General features: G+C 47.1%; 1 protein-coding gene across 1 annotated transcript; it reads right to left on the bottom strand.

Moving 5' to 3' along the window:
• Nucleotides 1-1,952: 1,952 nt before the first annotated feature.
• F2R (coagulation factor II thrombin receptor) lies at nt 1,953-19,683 on the bottom strand. The gene is made up of 2 exons (XM_027552915.1): nt 19,388-19,683; nt 1,953-5,235 (listed from the first exon to the last, which is right to left on the bottom strand). The coding sequence occupies exons 1-2, from the start codon at nt 19,473-19,475 to the stop codon at nt 4,040-4,042; spliced, it is 1,284 nt and encodes a 427-aa protein (XP_027408716.1). The 5' UTR covers nt 19,476-19,683; the 3' UTR covers nt 1,953-4,039.
• Nucleotides 19,684-20,862: the final 1,179 nt, after the last annotated feature.

Genomic DNA, 20,862 nt, shown 5'->3' with positions numbered 1-20,862 from the left:
ATGCACATGAGTTTGGGTGAACTCCGGGAGTTGGTGATGGACAGGAAGGCCTGGTGTGCTGCGATTCATGGGGTCGCAAAGAGTTGGACATGACTAAGCGACTTAACTGAACTGAACTGATACTCGTGAGAGAATCAGATCAAAACGTTATCTTAGTGTTTCAAGACAGTTCTGACTGGGTGCACATTCTGAAAGGGTCTCAGGGACTGAGAATCACAGAATTAGAGCATTTCTCCCCTCTGCTCAGGTTACAGCTTCCTGAACTGCAACTCCTTCATAAATCACACTCAGCGCATCCTGTGGTTAATTATTCTCCATGCACATCTATTCTAGCAGTTTTGACACACAGCTATGCCAGTTCTGCCAGGAAATTATTATTCGTGACTATTTTCCCAGTTAAGTTCATGATGGCACCTAAGTGAGAAGCTACCAGTGCAAAGGCCCAGGCCTCAGGGAAAAAACTTCCTCAAAAACATTGCTTCAGTTTTTCCATTTTGCTCCCATAGCTTAAGACTTCCTGAGGGACATACTGACATTTCTCTTCATTTCTTAAATTAAGAACTGTAACCTCAAATTTTCCTTGTGTATATTTAACAGTCAAGTATTCCACTTCCTTTAAAATCCTATTTTGACTTTGTGGAAAAAACATACTTTTTTGGGTTAAGAAAATTCAAATGTTTTTGGTTTCAAGCATATTTTTAAAAACGACAATGGAAGAGCTTAAAGGTCATTCTCTGGTTTGAGGATGGATCCCATTTTCTGGCGACCGTGACCTGAGCTGACTCATTCAATAGATCCATTCCTGAAATATTATGCAGACTCCAGGCCTCAGGAACTTAAGTTCATGTGTTAACTTACAAGTGCTGTGTGCGGAATAATTCTTCTTAGTTGAAATAACTTTTCTGTTGACTATGCATCTAGAAATACATTATCAGAATTTGTACCTATCCAGCTCTCATAGGTACTTATAATTTTGCTTTTAATTCCTCCTCCTCCCTCTGCCCCAGGAAGTGTTGGACGGCAAAGGAGTGTCACTCAAGAGCAACTCTTCCTTAAGTTTCAACCTCTGACATTGGTTTCTTTCTTCACTAGGAAAGAACTGCAGACTATCCACAATGCTCATAACCCAGGAATCCGAACATACTCTCAATGATATAACCTTAAATTTTCCTAAGAAGGGCTTAAAAAAAAAAAAAAAAAAAAGACACAGAAAGTTTTGTAATTAACTACCAAAGCTTTTGGTAGAAATTGTACTTTTCTTTTTCCCTTCCAGTTCCATTCTCTGTGCCCCAAAAAACTCACCTTTATGGGCTATATCACCCAGGTTCCCTTGACCTTGGGGTGCAGGTTAAAATCAGGAGCAATGGGAGGCACCAACAGACATCAAGGTATGAGGAGAGAATGTCTGTTTATCTGTCCTGCCAACCTGCTTTGGGCCTGGGGTGTAACAGCTTTCCTTAACCGCTAGTCCCTGGGGCTCTTCACCAGCTCTTGGTTCCCTTAACCCTGGCTGTGCGTGCGTGCTAAGTCGCTTCAGTGGTGTTTGCCTCTGTGTGACCCTATGGACTGTAGCCCCCCAGGCTCTTCTGTCCATGGACTTCTCCAGGGGATTTTTCCAACCCAGGGGTTGAGCCCACGTCCCTTACGTCTCCTGCACTGGCAGGCAGGTTCTTTATCACTGCTGTCACCTGGGAAGCCCCTTAACCCTGGCCCACACCTCTGCAAATTGTCTCTTCATTAATGGCTTCCCTGGTGGCTGAGTGGTAAGGAATCTGCCTGCCAATGCACGAGACGTGGGTTTGATGGACAGTGGAGTCTGGTGGGCCACAGTCCTCGGGGTCACAAAGAGTCTGAGGTGACTTCCTGACTAAACAACAAACAACAGCTAAATCCTTAGACTGGCCTTCCTGCCAGGCTCTAAAGACACAATAAAATTTTATTCCAAACAGATATCAAGCAAACCTTCAGGTTTATTAATAGAGGTTATATACATTTAAAAAAAAGAACATAAAAACAGTGATGTAATATTTTATAAGTACATACTGATAATACAGTAATGGGTCTTATTAAGTCAGATTTTAAGTCAGTATTTCAATATAAACAATGAATAAACAGTGACAGCATATCTTCACTAAATTAGATAAAATGAATATAGTAACCAAATTAATAAAAACAATGTTAACTTTTACTTACAATACATACTTTTATGTAAATTATTCAATGGCATTTGGAAACAGTTTGCTCTTTTAAATTGTAAGCACTTGTCTTACAGCTTTCTGTTTGTTTAAAATGCCAATGTTTTTTCATAAGGAAAAAAGATATATATCAACATTATTTTTAATTATTTTGCTAAATACATGAGGATATTCTGTACTTGATACTCATCATAGGGTTAAAAATGCTTTTAAAGTCATTTCATTAACTCTTAATAAAAGTGAATGGAAAAAATGGAGAATATTTTCCTAGATTTCAAAGTCAATTCCATTTCTTCTGCCATTTCTAATCTGACATAATTAATGCTTTTTAAAAAATCTGATTTGAGTATGTACTGAACAAAACATTGGTAAATAGTGTCCAATTAAGTCAGACTGAAGGACTTACTTTTTCTCCTTAGTTGATGTTTTATTTTTTCAATCTTTTATGTATAACTTTGCTTTCATGTTGATATATAGACTGATGATTATATTATATACAGAATTTATAATTATCTTGTTTGAATAACACTGTAATAAAACATTTCATATTCTGTTACTGAAGGACTTATTTTTAAAAACATGCTTCCTGTAATATATGATGTTTTCATCTCAAGTTATAACCACAGGAAGCAGTAACCCAAATGTTCAAAGTTCTTCACCCGCCAGGCTCGATTATGTGGCACTTCCTGGTGGCATCTGGCTAAACCACTTCTTTACATATTGATGCATTTCTTGTCCACACCATATGTTGGTCCACTTTGTTATTCTCCAGAGTAGGTTTCAGACTGACTCAACTCTGTCTGCCCAGCACCCATGCATGCCTAGAGCACACGATGACTGTCCATGCTTGTCTGTGGCTGGTTCCAGCTGACAGTGACCCTTGCAGCCTAACTGCTGCAAGCAGACATGCCTTCTTTCTCCACTCTTAAAATAGGCAGAGAAGTCTTCTATGTTCATTATCTCTTGGGATGGCACATCCTACTCCAATTTCTAATAAACATGATAAGCTCATGGCCAATCCTTGGGGGAATCCCAGCAGAGGATAGCAAACACGTGGCTCTGTCTTGTATCTACTGCCTGGAGTCTTTCATCTGGGGGAGGGGGGCAAGTCGCTTTGAAAGCCAGCCTCAGGTCACTGGTGGGACTTCTGCTCATTCTCAGTTTACACACGTGGCATGTAAAGCAGCAAAAATGCTACCCACATCATCTGTTTTCATCCGCTTTAATAATTTTAAGAATTCAAACATTGATATATTTAACAAGAAAAACAAAAGAACTTTCTGTACACACAGCTAGTACTAAGTCTCATCCCCCAACAATTTAAACATTGCTGTTGAACAATTTAAAAATACATTTATTTGCAAAAGCTGTGCGAGTCCAAAGTGTAGAATCCCTCACTCCTCATGGGCTTCTTCAGATGTTCCGAGTTAAACTCCAACCTAAACTTTGCATGTTAAATCAGAAAATCAGAGTTTATTTCCATAGTCTCTGGTGAAAAAAGAGAGGGTTTCCAAGTGCCTATTCTGTACTGTACTGCAAATGATATAAGTCCATGCGTATAAATTCACACACACACACATATATCTATAATCAGCATGTAAATATATAAAAACAGAGATGCTTAGTTCTTGTGGTAACTCTGGCAATACTCTCCTGGAATGTTTTCTATTCCTGTTACTTTTGTCTGTAACTAACAAATATACAAGCTCTCCTAGGGAGCCACATAAATCACAAGTTTGTTGTTTTGGATGGTAAAGGAAACACTTCTGTCAGGGATGAAGTTGACTCCTCAGGTGATTTGCTTTTTTAACATTTTCTTTTTAACTCACTGTCAGTCCCTTTTCCTAAGTTAAGAGCTTTTTGTATAGACTGCTACTCAGGTTACTAGAGCAGGTGTCCATTTTACTTGGCATCAGCTGACCGCTGCTGTTACAGCTGCCGGGATCTGAACTTTCTTTGCAGTGTAAGATAGCAAAGAGGTGCCTCTGGCACTCCGAGGAAGCATAGTAGTATATCAAGGGGTCGATGCAACAGCTTATGCTGCTGACGCAGACACACAGGAGGTAGGCAAAGTAGGCGGCCTCTGTCATGGGATCAGAGGAAAGGAACGCGTAGTGGAGAAGCAGAAGGATGTTTGTGGGTCCAAAGCAAAGGATGAAGATGCAGAAGACAGCCGCGGACAGGAGCAAAGCCCGGGACTTCTTGTTCTGGTTGGCAACCGTGGAAGAGCTGAGGCATCGGATGATGGACACGTAACAGACGGTGGAAAGGGTAAGCGGCACGAAGAAGAAGACGGCGGAGAAGGCGGAGAAGTAGTACGAGTAGTAGCCTTCCAGCAGCGTCTGGTTGAGCACGTCGTGGCAGGCGGTGATGTTGAGCCCCGGCACCTGGGTGGCCTGCTCCTGCAGGAGCAGGGGCGCCACCCCCGCGATGGCCATGGCCCAGATGGCCAGGCAGATGAAGGAAGCGCGCCCCAGGGTCCGCCAGGAGAGGGACTGGATGGGGTACACCACGGCCAGGAAGCGGTCGACGCTGATGGCCGTCATGAGCATGATGGAGGCGTACATGTTCCCGTAGAAGGCCGCCGTGACGAAGCGGCACATGGCAGACCCGAACCTCCAGTCGCTTCCGGAGAAGTAGTAGCTGATCTTGAACGGAAGCACACACACGAAGAGTACGTCTGCCGCGGCCAGGTGCAGCATGTACACCACGGCCGGCTTCTTGACCTTCATCTTCAAGACGAACACCACGACGGCCATGATGTTCAGAGGAAGGCTGACGAGGAACACGCCCGTGTAGACTGAGGGGATAAAGACAGTCAGCCAGGCGCTGGTCAGATATCCTGAGGCGGATTTGGAGATAAACCCAGGGGGTGACTTTTGAGGAGGGCTGCTTCTGTTGCCTGAGCTTAATCTGTCTTCTGTGAATTCACCTTCACTCGAGTCCTCGTCCTCTGGCAGTGGGAATTGTTCATATCCGTCATTGGAATTCCTGAGAAAGAAAGACCGAGGACCCAGAGTACCGTTTGTTGGGTCTGTCCCTGAAAAGTAAAAAAATTTTTAAAGGAATTAAGAAGGCAAAAGAGACAAGGAGAGAGTACACTTGACTTTGGCTTTTTGTTTTCTTCCTGGGAGAGTTGGTGGTAAAGAGCATGTGACACTCAATGGATGACAGACTTTATCTGTGTGTGTGTCTCTGTGTGTGCGCTCCATTGCATCTGACTCTGTGCGACCCCACGGGCTGTAGCCCGCCAGGCTCCTCTGTCCCTGGGGATTTCCCAGGCAAGTATAATGGAGTGGGTTGCCATTTCCTTCTCTAGGGGATCTTCAGGACCCAGGGATCGAACCTGAGTCTCCTGCACTGGCAGGTGGGTTCATTACCACTGAGCCACCAGGGAGCCCAGACTTCATCAGGGAATTAGCTAACTCAAGATAGTGTACCACATTTTGTTCTGGCACAAGCAAACGCTTTTCAAGCTCTGCTCCTCAGAGAGATGAGGTGAACCACAGACTTTCAGAGATCTCTGCTGCAGATATCAGGACAGGCTGAGTACAGGCTGATGTAAAAGAAAAAAGCCATGACTTCTTTTCTATGTGAGCCACTGTCTATATAAACAAATTACCCCAGGCTACATGACTTCTCTTTCCTCCATAGGCCTGCAGGTATATTTTTCCCCCCATTTGGTTTGTGGCTACCCCTTGAAATCCATTCTCCCTCATGGAAAAATCAACACAGAAAGTTGAGGGAACATCTTAAAGCTTATGGAGCTAGAGGTGACTTTGAACAAGACTGCTGCTGCTGCTGCTGCTAAGTCGCTTCAGTCGTGTCCAACTCTGGGCGACCCCATAGACGGCAGCCCACCAGGATCTCTCATCCCTGGGATTCTCCAGGCAAGAACATTGGAGTGGGTTGCCAGTTCCTTCTCCAGTGCATGAAAGTGAAAAGTGAAAGTGAAGTCGCTTAGTCGTGTCCGCCTCTTAGCCACCTCATGGACTGCAGCCCACCAGGCTCCTCCGTCCATGGCATTTTCCAGGCAAGAGTACTGGAGTGGGTTGCCATTGCCTTCTCCTTGAGCAAGACTGAGGGGACCCAGTTTCCATGACAATTATCCGGGTGATAGAAGCTCTCCTTTACTAGCTTCGGCTTGTTTACACAGTAGAATGTCCCTAATCTCTCATCATCTTTGGGTCCAAGCTGTAGTCCCTCAGGTTACTGTCTAATGAAACCGCAAGGCACCTACCACTTGAGCCATCTTCCCTGTCTCCCTCCTCAGTGGGTCAGTGGAGCAGCACCAGTTCTAGGTCAGTGCCTCCCTCAGCTCGGTTCCAAAATGCCACATGCATCCAGGCAGATGCCAGGCCAGCCAGGCTCTTTTGAGTGTCAACTAGAAATTACCATAAAGGCTCTGCTGCAAACATCCTTCCTTTATCACCCTCCTCCACCAAAAACCTCCAGTGGAAATGTTCATCACAGAAATGCAGCATTCAGCTGCTGAACTCCACCAGCGCTGGCTTCCCGGGAGCCGCACTGTCATTCTGTCACTGAGGGGACTTGGACAGAGAGCTTCTGTTGGGCTTTGAGGAGCTGAAGAGTGGGGACAGAAACCCCAGGGGAAAAGGATGAGGCTTCCATCCCTGGGGGCGATTACCACAAAGGCTGGACATATGTCACTCAGAACTGAGGTCAGGGGATTGAGAACTGGCTGGAAATGAGATAAGTACAGTGAAATTTCCAGCTTTCAGTTTTATTTTTCAGTACTGGAACGTTCCTGCAAACAAAAACTTACACAGAAAAGCATGATGCAGTAAAAGAGAATGCTGCTCTGGAAGGTCCTTACCAGACCCAACTATCCCCTAAACAAAAATTACAGACTCTGGATTCCTTTCCTCCTCCGAATCAGTGATCTGAAGTTATGTAGGTTCACAGTCGTGTTGGGGAGGGGAGGGATGGGTCTTGAAAGAAGATGGCAACCAGTGGGTTTCTGGCTTTCAGTGGCTTTTAGCTTGAGAGGAGGCCAAAGTCAGTGCCACGAAAGATGGCTGAAACTCAGATAGAAACCTCATAGTCTCTGTGGCCCGAAGAACTGGAAGACAGTGTTCAGGGCAACCACAGTCACTGGAAACTGAGGAAAGAATCCCAGAAAAGAGCAAGTCAGAGAGGCATGGAGAGCCGCAGAGTCCAGTGTAAATTCTGCCCCAGGTTTGGGGCACACTCAGGGGAGAAATGAAGCTGCTCTGCTAGACTTAAAAGAATGGAAGTGCTGTTTGAGCTTTTTTGCTCAAGAGGAAACATTTGCAGTTTGAGTTCAACCAAATTAACTGCCTGCTAAAGCAAAAACAGCAACACTCTTTAGAGAAATAAGACAAAATCTTGAGTGTTTACAGTAGGATAATATTCAGCATACAGTTAAAAATCATTCGCTATAAAGAGAATCAGCAAAGTGTGACCCAGTCTCAAGAGAAAGGGATAGTCAATGGAAACCAATCCCAAGATGACTCAGATGCTACAACTTGCAGATAAGGATTTTAAAGAGTGTGCTGCAACGATGCTTTAATGAGGAAAGAGAAAGATTTCATTGAAATGAATGAAGAAATAGAAAATAGCAATGAAACCAACCAACGGGACTTCTAGAACTACAAAATAAAACACAATAAATTGGCATCTATTTCCAAAATGAAGAGCAAACCTAGAGTGGCACCAACTGATCCACAGTAGAGCAGGGCCTGGTACCGAAAGCTTGAGGTCAGATGACCGTAGCAAGAGCACGAACGGGTCCCCTGAGGATAAAGTCTCGATCTGTCCCACGGGAAGAACAAAAATCTGCAGTGATGAGCCTGAGTGTACATAGATATCGAGGTTGTTCCCCAAGGGTGGGAAATAGTTCCTATTTAATCTCCAAGTCTCTCTAGTACCCTGGCCCACAGGTAGGAGGTGTGGTCCTTAAATTGGCTTTTAATTATAGATTTACATTCTAATGCTGGCTCTACCCGATGGCTCAGCGGTAAAGAATTCACCTGCAATACAGAAGACGCAGGTTCGATACCGGAGTCAGAAAGATCCCCTGGAGTAGGAAACAAGAACCAACTCCAGTATTCTTGCCTGGGAAATCCTATGGACAGAGGAGCCTGGAGGGCTACAGTCCGTGGGGCTGCAAAAGAGTCCGAACAACAAACAACAGCTGCCTCTACCAGGAGTCACTTAACTCCTCTGAACTCAGTCTCAGGATCACTGAAATGGGAAGATTCAATACCTGCTGGCAGCTTGGAGCATCACACATGAAATGAGGATATATGTTCACTTTGTAAACTTCAAAAATTAACCAGTGTGAGAAATTATTATCCTTCCCCATCACTTCAATGTAGTTTGTTTCTTGCTCTCAATTGTTTTGAGAGCAAAAAATTAAAAAAGCAAAGAAATTAAGATGGAATCTGTGTTCCTCTTCCCTCCCTCAACATATAACTGTGTTTAGTTTTTCTGTGTGACGAGGGACATGGAGAGGCTATAAGGTACAGAGCCCCAGCATTCAGAGCCGTAAATCAAATTTCAAATTCACAACCTTTCCCTCAAGGATCACTTCCCTCCTCTTGTGATGCATCTAATTCACTCTGTGTGTATTGATTGGGTCACGTGGGATCCAGACCCTGGTTCAACGGGCCCCGTGGGAGGGAAGTGAGGCTACCCTCGAAGTCATGAATGTGTGGGAGGTGGAAGAAAAGAAATGAATGAGTTCTGGCACTTCGGGACCACAAAGATATGTGTCTTTAAAAATGCTGACCCACAGGAACCTTAAAATAACATAACTTTCTGCTGCAGAAAGTCCGCGGGGGGCTTGGCCGGCTTGAGGACTCGTCATGTCACGTATAGAGGGGAGACAAGCACATGCATGCCTGTGTGCAAGCTACGTGAGCGTCAGGCCGTGACCCAGAGGAGTGACACCCTGGGAATCTACGAACACTCACAACTCAACTCTTAGACGCTGTCACTTGGCCTGAACATAAAACTGTCATTAGGCTTTGCGCTGTAGCTAGTCTTGGTTGGCCAAAAATTTCGTTCGGCTTTTTCTCTCGTAGCTTACGGAAAAACCCGAATGAACTTTATGGCCAACCCAACACTTTGGGAATCAGTATTTGTTTTCAAAAATTTCTTCTCTGGCTTGGCCTTCTTGGGCAGTATGTCGAACATGACATTTTTATAGGCTGGAGCCCAGGAAGAATGCATAATCCCGTGAATAGATATCATTGCCTAAGGTGTCACCTTTTCTTGCCACCACAGGTTTTGATACTTTGGCCTTTATGGGATTACAGGATGTCAGTAAATTTTGTTTATTTAACTGTATACCAGCATCAAAGAAAGAATAAAACCAATTCCAGGTGACTAGATAAATCCAACTAGCTTGTGCCTTGGGCTGAAATTTGAGTTTGGGAATCTTGCTTTTACTTTAGTCCTAGGTCAAGGAGAAAGTGCCTGTCAGTGGATCAAAAACTCCTGTAACATCTGTGTTTTTATTGGTAAGTTATGGCTTAAAAAAAAAAAAAACTAGGTCAGGTCCTAAAATTGATCCTCATATTTGTTGCAAAAGTTTCACTTAATTCAGGTTTCCTGAAATGGCTCTAGAGTAATTTTGATTGTTGAACATAGACTATTGCTAATGAGTTTGAATGTGGACTCTCTAACTCTGGAGACTTAGAAATTATAAGTCAGGCATGGCACTTTTTCTGACTTTGACGAGATCTGGCCTAGAAGCAGAGTGATGCCCAGATGTTCTCTCAAGGTCCCTCATGATCCTGGGATTTATACCATGTCAGCCTCCCAGAATATGCCAGCTTCAGTTCTGACTCAGAGCTTTGGCCCAGAGGGCTCACCCTTGGTGGGTTAAGAAACCAGAAATCCCAGGACCTTGCCTACATTCAGAGAGAAGGACAGCTGTCCCCTGCACTTCCCCACCAGTGACTCAACACTACAGGCTAAAGGGCAATCAAGAAGGGGGTGATGGAAGAATGATGGAAACATACTAACTCCAAGCAGAAAACAACATGAGTGGGATACTCGACGGTCTAAGATGGAATCATGCATCATAAAAAGAAGTGCTCCTTAAAGAAACTGCTGGTGCCAGATCTGGGGGAGGAAGTGCACAAGACGACCCCTGAATGTCTTCAAAGAACATTAGGGTCAGGTCAGAAAGACTCTGAAGTCAGTCCAAGGGCCCTTCCCAGTGGCCAAAGATCATTAAGAGAATAATGACAGAAATGCATGGAAATGTGGGAGAACGTCATATTTGTTAAGATCTATTAGAAAAGGCAGAGGAACCAGAGATCAAATTGCCAACATCTGTTGGATGATCGAAAAAGCAAAACAGTTCCAGAAAAACGTCTACTTCTGTTTTATTGACTATGCCAAAGCCTTTGATTGTGTAGATCACAAAAAAATGTGGAAAATTCTGAAAGAGATGGGAATACCAGACCACCTGACTTGCCTCTTAAGAAACCTATCTGCAGGTCAGGAAGCAACAGTTAGAACTGGACATGGAACAACAGACTGGTTCCAAATAGGAAAAGGTGTATGTCAAGGCTGTATATTGTCACCCTGCTTATTTAACTTATATGCAGAGTACATCATGAGAAATGCTGGACTCAATGAAGCAGAAACTGGAATCAAGATTGCCGGGAGAAATAGCAATAATCTCAGATATGCAGATGACACCACCCTTATGGCAGAAAGAGAAGAACTAAAGAGCCTCTTGAAAGTGAAAGAGGAGAGTCAAAAAGTTGGCTTAAAGCTCAACATTCAGAAAACTAAGATCATGGCAACTGGTCCCATCACTTCATGGCAAATAGATGGAGAAACAATGGAAAGACCCTGATGCTGGGAAAGATTGAGGGCGGGAGGATAAGGGGACAACAGAAAATGAGATGGTTGGATGGCATCACCGACTCAATGGACATGGGTTTGAGTAAGCTCTGGGAGTTGGTGATGGACGGGGAGGCCTGGTGTGCTGCAGACCACGGGGTCGCAAAGAGTCAGGCATGACTGAGTGACTGAACTGATGAGTTCATAATTATACTTCAAGGAAAATAAAACCTTTTTGGGTCACTTTTGGAGGAAACGAGGGGACCCAGTATGAAAACTGGTAAATAAAGGCCAGATTCAGCATTTATCTTGCCTTTTCTATATTGAAAATATTTTGGGGAAGCCAAATAGTCAATGAAGGAAACTTCTAGTTTATAAAATAATCCCAGCTTATAAACACAGAAACAATGACAGATTTAGAAATGCATCTTGAAGTGCTTAATGAAATAAGATTTAGTCCAATGATCATTAGTCTCTTAAAAAAAAAAGGTTGAGGTGTAAGGATAGGTGATAGGAACTCTGATAACTGGGTCACTTGAGCACACCCGAGTCCACTGTGCAACCTTAAGTTCTCAAAAAAGAGAGACAGGACTTCCCTGGCGGCCCAGGGGCTAGGATCTGCGCTCTCAGCACAGGGACGTGGGTTCAATCTCTGGACAAGGCACTAGATCCCATATGCTACAACTAAGACTGGTGTTGCCAAACAAATTAAAAACAAACAGGTGATGTAACAGGTGTGTACACACCACCACTAGGTCAGGCAGTCTTGGAGAAAAACCAAATAAATCAGGCTAAATCTCCAAATGGACCACATTACAGAAAATGCACAGGAGAGAAGGGCATGTCGAACAGCCCTGCTGGATAGACCCAGTATGTAACAGGAAAGTCTAGAAGAGAGATGACCCAGTTTCTCTGACACAGAGCCTTGAAAAAAGAGGAGAGGGAAAACCATTACAGATTAAGAGAGACTTAAGGGTACGTCAACCTAATGCAACAGCGGACCTCATTTGATCCCAATTCAAATAAACCAACCGAAAAAGCATTTATGAGACAATCAGCGAAATGTGAACACTGACCATTCGAATAGTTCACAATATTAAGAAACTGTTGTTCAGTCTTCTTAGGTGTTATAACGTCACTGTGGTTACATGAAGTATATATAGTGATATATTTACACATGAAAAGATACCGTGTGTCTGGGATTTGCTTTAAAATTGTCCATTTGGAGAGGAGGAAAGTGAGGATACAAATAAAGCATATAGGGGGTAATTGTACTGCCCACATTAGGTATCTTTGAAAGTTTCCATAATGAAAAGTGAGAAATAAAAGAAGAAAAACATTTTATGCACATTACTAGCCACCAAAAACTAAAGACAACAGTTTTTGCTTTCATTTCTGTTTTGTCTTAGTTTTGAAGGGGAAAAGGTGCTTGAATGTTTGTGTGAACACAGCTTTACACTGAGAGAATTCATGCTACACCAGCCCTTCCAAGGCGTTTCTGGAATATGGAGGGTGTGGGTATGAAGAAGACATTTGTTGAGCAGTTACTTTGTGCTCGATATTTCACTTCCCTACCTCATGTAACCCCAGTATTTTTATGAGATAAGCGTGACAGAGCCTATTTTACAGACAACAAGGATGTGCAGAGGCTAAGTGACTGATCCAACGCCCCACAGATAGAAAGTGGGGCAGCTGGGGACTGAGCCACATCTGCCTGGTTCTGAAGCTCCTGCTCTTTGAACACCACTTACCCGGTCTCTTCAAGGAAGCTGTGAATTCAGGACCTGCTCCTGAAAGAGTGCGCTTTTCTTCTCTAGCATTTCACCAAACAATCTGCCCACCCTTTGGAACTATATACAGCAAGTGGGACACAGCCATGTGAGTGTGTGAGTTCGGCTGATGATGGGCACAGCTGCTGCTTGGGAATCACAAGTCCTGCTGACCTTGGCGACACACCAACCACATGCCAACAACCCAGCCTTCACAGACAGGACAGATGTAGTAAGAGTCGGTCAAGGACAAAACAGAGAAAGAGATGTTTAGAATACTGTTTCAGATAAGGCAGAAGCAAGTGAGCAAGTAAATGAACAAAAATCTCTGCTGAGGACAAGAATCAGAGAATAAGATAAGCCCTGACTGCAGAATGAAGATGAGACGGCCCCTGCCTGCGGTGGCCCCTGCCCCTCCCACCCTCTGGAGCAGGCTGGGAGCATCCCAAAGCAAACCTGGGGGAAGCCAGGGGCGTAGGGGTTACAGGAAGCAAGGCCAACCAGAAAATGTAAACACCAGAGTACCCAACACCACTGCAGGCACTAAAATGTGTGTGGGGGCCCCTCCCGAAGGCCAGGGCCCAACTCAACTCGTGGGGTCAGAAGACTAGCAGGGTCTCTGGGAAGGACTCTGATCCTGGCTCTCCCCATTCCTCCAGGCCCGTTCTCCACCCAGAGGGACAGGCGTGGGGATACCACTGTCTACAAGACGCCGAGCTGACAGGAAAACTAATTTACAGTAAAGGATGTTTACCATCGCCGATTTCCCCAGAACCAAATGTTTCCACACCCCCACCCCCAACCCCACCCAAGTCCTACTGCAGCTTGTAAACCTGAACTCAAAGAAGCTACGTTCTAGAGATGATAGAAACGGTCATAAACAGCACTTCCTGGAAAGCAGAACTCTTCTTGTAAGGCCACATAAGCCTCAGTTCTGCTGACAGAACTGGCCTGCTGTGCCAGTGTTGAGATGATGGTAGGGACCTGACGCTGCTTATGAAATCAATGCACAGAACTATAACAAGCTTTTAAAATCACGTAGAAAATGAATGCATAGCACGTGGTAAAGGTGAGTACTGGTTGGGAAAACTTTTGTTAACTGTACACCATGACTGTCCCCGGGCATTTACTGAACATACAGGCAGCAACCCTGTCACCATGTAAAGCATATTCCTTAGAGTCCTTACTGCTGGTTAGCAAAAAAGAAAATACCAGAAAACACTCCTTTATAATACATAATACCTGACACTTTTAATCCACTACAGACTTGAAGTGTAAATAGATGAGATTAGATTAGGTCCTTTCCTGAAGTTCAATATTTGTTTTGAAGTGCAAATTTCAGATTATTCCTGTTATTTCCAAAAGCAGGCTCTTTTGAAAGCAAATAAAGGCCTGTAATGGCCTGGTAAGTGGCAAAACATCATTGGATGCCTTGGGATGGAGAAAAAGGAGGCATCACTTCATGGGTTTTTCCAAGCACCATCCCAAGGTAAGGGCTTCCCTGGTGGCTCAGCCAGTAAAGAATCTGCCTGCAATGAGAAAGACCTGGGTTCGATCCCTGGATTGGGAAGTTCTCCTGGAGAAGGAAATGGCAACCCACTCCAGTTTTCTTGCCTGGAGAATCCTCATGGACAGCAGAGCTGGCGGGCCACGGTCCGTGGGATCACAAAGAGTTGGACACAACTGAGCGACTAAGTACGCACACATCCCAAGGTCAATGTGGGAGAGGCTGTCTGGGGGAAGCTCAGTCTAGACAGAGAACTGTGTATTCTGACAGTTTTGGGCATAAGCATGAGGAGGTGAATGGCAGAATGAAATAAACCACAAAGTAGGGAAACAAACAGAAAATTCTCAATGTCGAAAGTGTGAGTCCTGGATACTGTCGTCCTAGTCAAAAATAAACCCAGGCTGGGGTTCCTGATGATCCTTCTGGGGTTCTGTGAGTATCCCACAGTAAAGGGGATGCAGTCCCCCAGACACAAAAGGCTGCATGATATGATTCCATTCATGTGCGGAAATACGCAGAAGTGGTGAACCCAGAGCAAATCAGCCCTGCCAAGAGCTGGAGGTAGGGGATGGGGCCGAGCGCGTGATGGTGACCTGATTTCCTTTCGAACTAGATAGAGGTGGTAGGTGGAGAAGGCGATGGCACCCCACTCCAGTACTCTTGCCTGGAAAATCCCATGGACGGAGAAGCCTGGTAGGCTGCAGTCCATGGGGTCGCTAAGAGTCGGGCACGACTGAGCGACTTCACTTTCACTTTTCACTTTCATGCATTGGAGGAGGAAATGGCAACCCACTCCAATGTTCTTGCCTGGAGAATCCCAGGGACAGAGGAGCCTAGTGGGCTGCCGTCTATGGAGTCACACAGAGTCGGACATGACTGGAGCGCCTTAGCAGCAGCAGCAGCAGCAGAGGCGGTAGGTGTACCACACTGTAAATGAGCTAAATGCCACTAACTGTAAACTTAAAAATGGTTAATTTTATGCTATGTAGATTCTACCTCAATTGTGTTTAATTATTTTTATATCCATAGAGTTAATTTTGATATTAATGTTATCCCCCAGTTTGGTCCTCTTCATTTCTTCCAGTGGGTTCCAACGGCCTTGCAGCGTCAGTCCCTAACTCTAATATATCTTCATTCCGTGCCCCTCCTCTGCACTGTGTGTGTCAAAGAAAGGCTGCATTTCTGCGTCATATGCTCAATCGCACAATCTTATATTGTTTAATGCAATTATTTAAAAATTCTTTTCACTCATTTCAAGGTAATCTTTTTATACAGTTTTGAAAGGTTACTTTCCATTTAAAATTATTACAAAATATTGGCTACATTCCCTGTGTTGAACAATATTGACCTCAACTTTGGAAGCAGAGGAAGACAAGAAGGAAGGGAGGAGGGAGAAGGGGAAGGAGGAAGAGAAGGAAAGAAGGGAGGAAGGGTGAGTTTCAAGGGAAAAGAAGGATGTGTGTCCAGAGAGAGTGAGACGAGAGAAGCGCAGGGTCCTGGGGACTCCAGGGTCTCAGCGGAACTCCAACTCAGGCTCAGCTGAGTCCGTCTGCTGCAGTGACAGGACAGGAGTGAGCTGCCCGAGAGAGGAGAGAAGGGGCAGCAAGGGCACAGGGAAACGATGGCCGGAAGCAGGCTGGCAAAGGAGCAAACTCAGAGCTGATGAGGAGCTTCGAGTCAGGGCTGACAGCATGCTCGTCTGTTTAGACATAAAAGGTAGAGAAATGCTGAGCTGGAAAGAAGGGAGGGCAGAGACACGCTGAACTGAAAAGAAGGAGGCAGGGCTGGAAGGGCAACCATTAGAGATGACGTGAGAGGATTCCTGAGGAGGGGCCAGAACGCCCCAGTACCTGTCCTCACTCGAAGGAAGCGTGGGCCAACCGCAGGACGTGTCCTATGAACACAGTGCCCCGGTCACTAAGGAGCGAATGAACGGGAAAAAGGACGGGAAGGAGGAAGTTTTAAGTGATTGAGATGCTGGGGTAGAAAACGACTTGCTGATTCATAAGAAATTTGACTTTCAGAGGTTTCTGCTTGACTACAAGCAGCTTCACTGTCTCGTTTCGTGTCATTTGTTGGGCGGAAGATGACAGCCTCTCAGTAACGGCCAATTAACCTGCACATTCATGACGGAGGTCTAGTCACAGACTGCCTTATCATCCGCTTGAGAGAGTAAAGGCAGGGTACCACAATCGATGCATCTACGCTTACTAAGCACCTCTGTGTGCTAGACCTGGGCTCCCCAGCCAGAGGGGCACAGACTCTGCCTTCCGGGATCCTGGGAAGCACTGCAGGATTATTTCTCTGCTGTCAGAGGGGCTGGGGGCTCTGGATGGCTTCCTCTTCATAGTGGACAGTAGAGAAAGCCTGCACTTGGCGGAAAAGGCCTGTGGTCAAATGTGTTTCACTTGTAACTGCACTTGTGACTTAAGCATTTGGGAGTCTCAGTTTTTACCGGTAGAATGGGGATGCCATCTGCTCAAACGGTGGATACAGAATAAGTGAAATAGTGTCTATAATGCGTCCAGGCAGGGTGCTGGCTGTAGTAGGTTCTTGACATAAAGTAGCTGTTTTTCATTAAATGTGAACAAGTAGGGTGTGGGAAGGGCATTCTGGCCAGAGGAATGGCCTGGGGACAGAGCCAGAGAAAGCACAGCTCCGGGAGGTGGAACTACAGGGCGGGGGCTGGGCGAAGTACAGTTAACGTAATAGATTATGTAATAGGGGAGGCTCAGTAATAAGGGAGGCTGGGGACCCATCCTGCACGGGAACAGGCACCTTCTCTATACTAAGGAACTGAGCTTGACTTTGTGGGCAGGAAGCCAGTACATGGAATCTCCCATCCGACCCCCTCTGCCACGGTCACCATCAGCGCTTCTGGCACCTTTTACTCTCCAGACCTTTATAGAATCGACGGACCTCACCTCTAGGACACTGACACGCTTTGATGAGAGAGTCTCACTTATACTGCTTGGACAAAGGAAGGTAAACTGGTTAATGAACTCAGGAATTTCTCAAGTATCTGCTGAGTGAACATCTGTTCTAGATGCCGAAGGGATAAACGGAAGTTTATAATCTTTGCTGGGGGATGACGGACCCACAAAGTGGAAAAGCCACTTTGCAGGCAAAGCCAAAACGAGTAGGGACAAGTCTGACAGTGCTTTGAGAAAGCTCAAACTGGTGGGCAAGGCTTGTCCTGGAAGGGTTTCCTATGACTGGGGTCTCTTGACTCCTTCCATCGGATACAGGTGGTTAAGACAGGCATTGTTTAGAATTGCAGGCGCACAGTGATCATAAAAAGCAGACCTATTTTTGGTTGATTTTATGGGGCTTAAAACTCTCCAAAGACAAGGTCCCACCTACTTCTTGCATCCAGGACCCCCTCCTCCTTTTGGAATTTAGGTACACTGTCTCTGAGACTTAGTTTCAGAATTGGCAAAAGGGGATAAACATGAGAGGGGGTGAAATGAGACAACGTGTAGTGAAACGCCTCTGGGCCCAGGGTTAAACACAATACAACACTTAACAAGAGTGCCTTTTCGTTCTCATCCTCGTTTCTTCTCTCCCTCATAAAGTGGTCCCAGAATCCGGGGTAGATGAATTGGCCAATGTTCTTCAGCTCTATCTATAGTAGTGTCTTAGCATGCACCATTCAGGTCGATGTGTGTAACACGCGTGGGGAACAGCAGTCTGAACTTCACTCCCCTAACCAGAGGCCAAAACCTTCCTAGGGAACCCACTGCGAAGAAAGGTGACACCATGGACACGGTATCTGTATGAACACCTCACCACCCAAACCTCAAACACAAATTTGTGTTAAGAGCACATCCCAGAATAAATCTGTAAAGTGATATCTGACATCAGTGTCACCATACACAATTTTTCAGGAGTTCTCTGCTTTCCCAAACACTGCAAGAGATAATGTGCGAAGCTGCTGCAAACCTTTTGGGCTCCTGTGTGGGCTTCTCAGTGTTCTCAAAAGCATCACCTCCAAACTCACCCTGAGCAAAGATGGAGAGCAGAGAAACCAGTTTCTGTGAGCTTCTGTCACCTCTCCATCTCCAACTGCCTGTATTCCTTCCAAGTTGCGAAAACAATACAGACTACACAGTGTTTCACAGATAAGGAAAACAGCTAGCATTTGTTACTACTCGGAATAAAAGAAGCGGTCAGAAAGCTTACAAAGTTGTATCGCTATAAAGAAATAACAGCATTTCCCCCATCCCTTTCTATCTAGGCTCTTTCCAGGCAACAACTTTTCTGCCCTGTTTTTTTTTTTTTTTTTTTTTTAAGGGGGAGAAGTTGGAAAATGCATTCATTTGCTCAGGCAGCCAGATCCTTTAAAATACACGCAGCGCACAGTAATACATGTATTCTAGGTGAGAAACCTCCGTCTCCCAGCAGATCAGAAACTGAAATGGTTTCATCCCACAGGGGCTGAGGGAGCCGTTTGTGAGGAGCTGGATTGTTGCCTCAACTCGCTTGGAAGACTGGGTCCTAGGAAACAAGCAAACAAAGCCCGCCGACCACCGCCTCGTGGCGATCTAGCTATCACTCGGTATCCCGCACCAAGACCACCACACAAGGCCTGTCTGTGCCCGGCGGGGCGGCAGGTCCTGATTCTCCACTGAACGGGCCACGGGACCAAGCTTTTCTCTACACCCCTTTCCTCGCCTTCAAAATGTGCAAGAAAAGCCGTTTGAACAAAACAAAACTTCAGCGGGAGCGGTTCTCCACCACCTCTTGAGGGAAAACAAACAAACAAACAAAAACCCGGACCGGCTATTGGTGGAGCAACGTGAAACCCCTTTCTTTTCGGGGTGGTCCTGGGAGAAACAGGCCCCGCAGTGGCAACAAATGCAACGAGGTCCCTCGGCTTCCCCAAGACAGCCCGAGCCCTCCTCATCCACCTCCCACACCCTGCATGCTCCAGAAGTCGGTGCAGAGAGGTCCGGGCCGAGCCCGCAGCGGGCTCCCAGAGAAGGGGCGGTCAGGGGGCAGCCCCGGGGTCCCGCGGAGGCCCGGGGCTGCAGGACCGGACGGGAGGGGAGTTCGGGGCCCACGCTCACCTGGTCTGGGGCCTCGGGTGCGGGCCGACACCAGGGGGCTGCACAGACCGAGCCCCGCGGCCCAGAGCAGCAGCCACCGCGGCCCCATTGTCCCGGGGCTCCGCGCGCTCGGCGGGGCCGGGGCGGCGCGGCTCGGGGAGGCTGGCCCGCCGCCCGGACGCTCGGGCAGCACGCGGGGAGTCTAGAGGGCGGCCGCACGGGCAGACAGACCGCTCGCCTCTGGGCAGGATGAGGCGGTTCGGCGCGTCTGGCGGCGCCGGCTGGGGAATAGGTCCCCGGGGGCGCGGGCGCGGGCGGGGGCGGGGCTCGCGAGCGCCGGGCCTGGAAGGGCGCCCCCCGGCGGCCAGTGTGCGCCTCGGCGCGGCCGCCGCCCCCTCCGCTGTCGCCGGGCCAGCCGGGGCTCGGCCATCTAGCCGCCCCTCCTCGCGCTTTGGGCCGCCCGCCCCGCGGGGGAACCCGAGTAAGAAGTCGTTTCCTCGGCCCGTCGATGTGGGCCCGCGAGCTATCAGCCGCTCACCCGGGGAGCACAGACTTGAGCGGAGAACCTCAGGTCGCGGCCCCCCACCAGCCCGTCCCTCCCCGGGCCCGACTCAGGCCGTGCGCTGCGCCGCATTGGGAAACATGGGAGCTTGGCCACAAGTGTTAAAGCGACTTGTGCTTTCGTAACTCCGGGTTAGTGGATTTGAAAGTTTATACTGTAGACCCAGGGTGGCCCGCGGGTGAGAAGAAGCTCTTCGCTTTGAACAGAATTTTTGACGCTTACTCGCTTGCCTTGATTTCGCTCCTTAGATATTTCATAGGTCGGGCACTTAGTTCTCTGACACACGGGCTGCGAGTGGGTATAGAATCATCCGGTCCCAGGAGCCGCTTCTTCGCCCTCGCGCCCGGCGCGGCTGCAGCTCTTGGCTCTAGCCCGAGCTCAGCGGAGGCGCGCGCCGGCTCCACCTGCGCCGCGGTGCCCGGAGGCGGGCGGGCTGGGCTTTCCCCGCGCCTCGGGAGGAAGGGCCGCCCGGGAGCCGAAGCTCACACTTTCCCGGGTTTGATAGAGTTTGGCCAAATTCAAGGCGCAGGACGGAGACCCTCGAGCCTCTGGCCGGGGCCCCCTGGAGGACGAAGCCCCGCGGGCAGGAGCGGGCCGACGATTTCGTTTGGAGAGCGTATCTGCTGAGAGCGTCTTTCGGACCGCAAAGGGAAACGGGTCCCCTCAAAGGGCCCTTTCTTGGAAAGGTTGCTCGCAGCCCCTTCTCCTCCCAGATGTGGGGGTGTGTTCTGCACCCTGGGGCTGATAAACTGCTGTTGAGACTCACTTGTTGGGTTTCTAAGCTTTTTAAAAAGCGATTCCTCGAGGAGAGCCCTGAAGCCCAAACCCGCCAAGACCACCTGGTTCTTCCTTGTTTGCCGTCATCGTTCTCAGCGCACAGCGCCCTGTTGTACACAGACGTTGCTCAGTAAATTACTGAATAACCTAACTAAAT

The sequence above is a fragment of the Bos indicus x Bos taurus genome, chromosome 10 (genome assembly GCF_003369695.1).
Source record: "Bos indicus x Bos taurus breed Angus x Brahman F1 hybrid chromosome 10, Bos_hybrid_MaternalHap_v2.0, whole genome shotgun sequence".
Lineage (NCBI taxonomy): Eukaryota > Metazoa > Chordata > Mammalia > Artiodactyla > Bovidae > Bos > Bos indicus x Bos taurus.
Note: the sequence above shows the minus strand (reverse complement) of the source record. Positions and strands in the feature narration are given on the sequence as shown.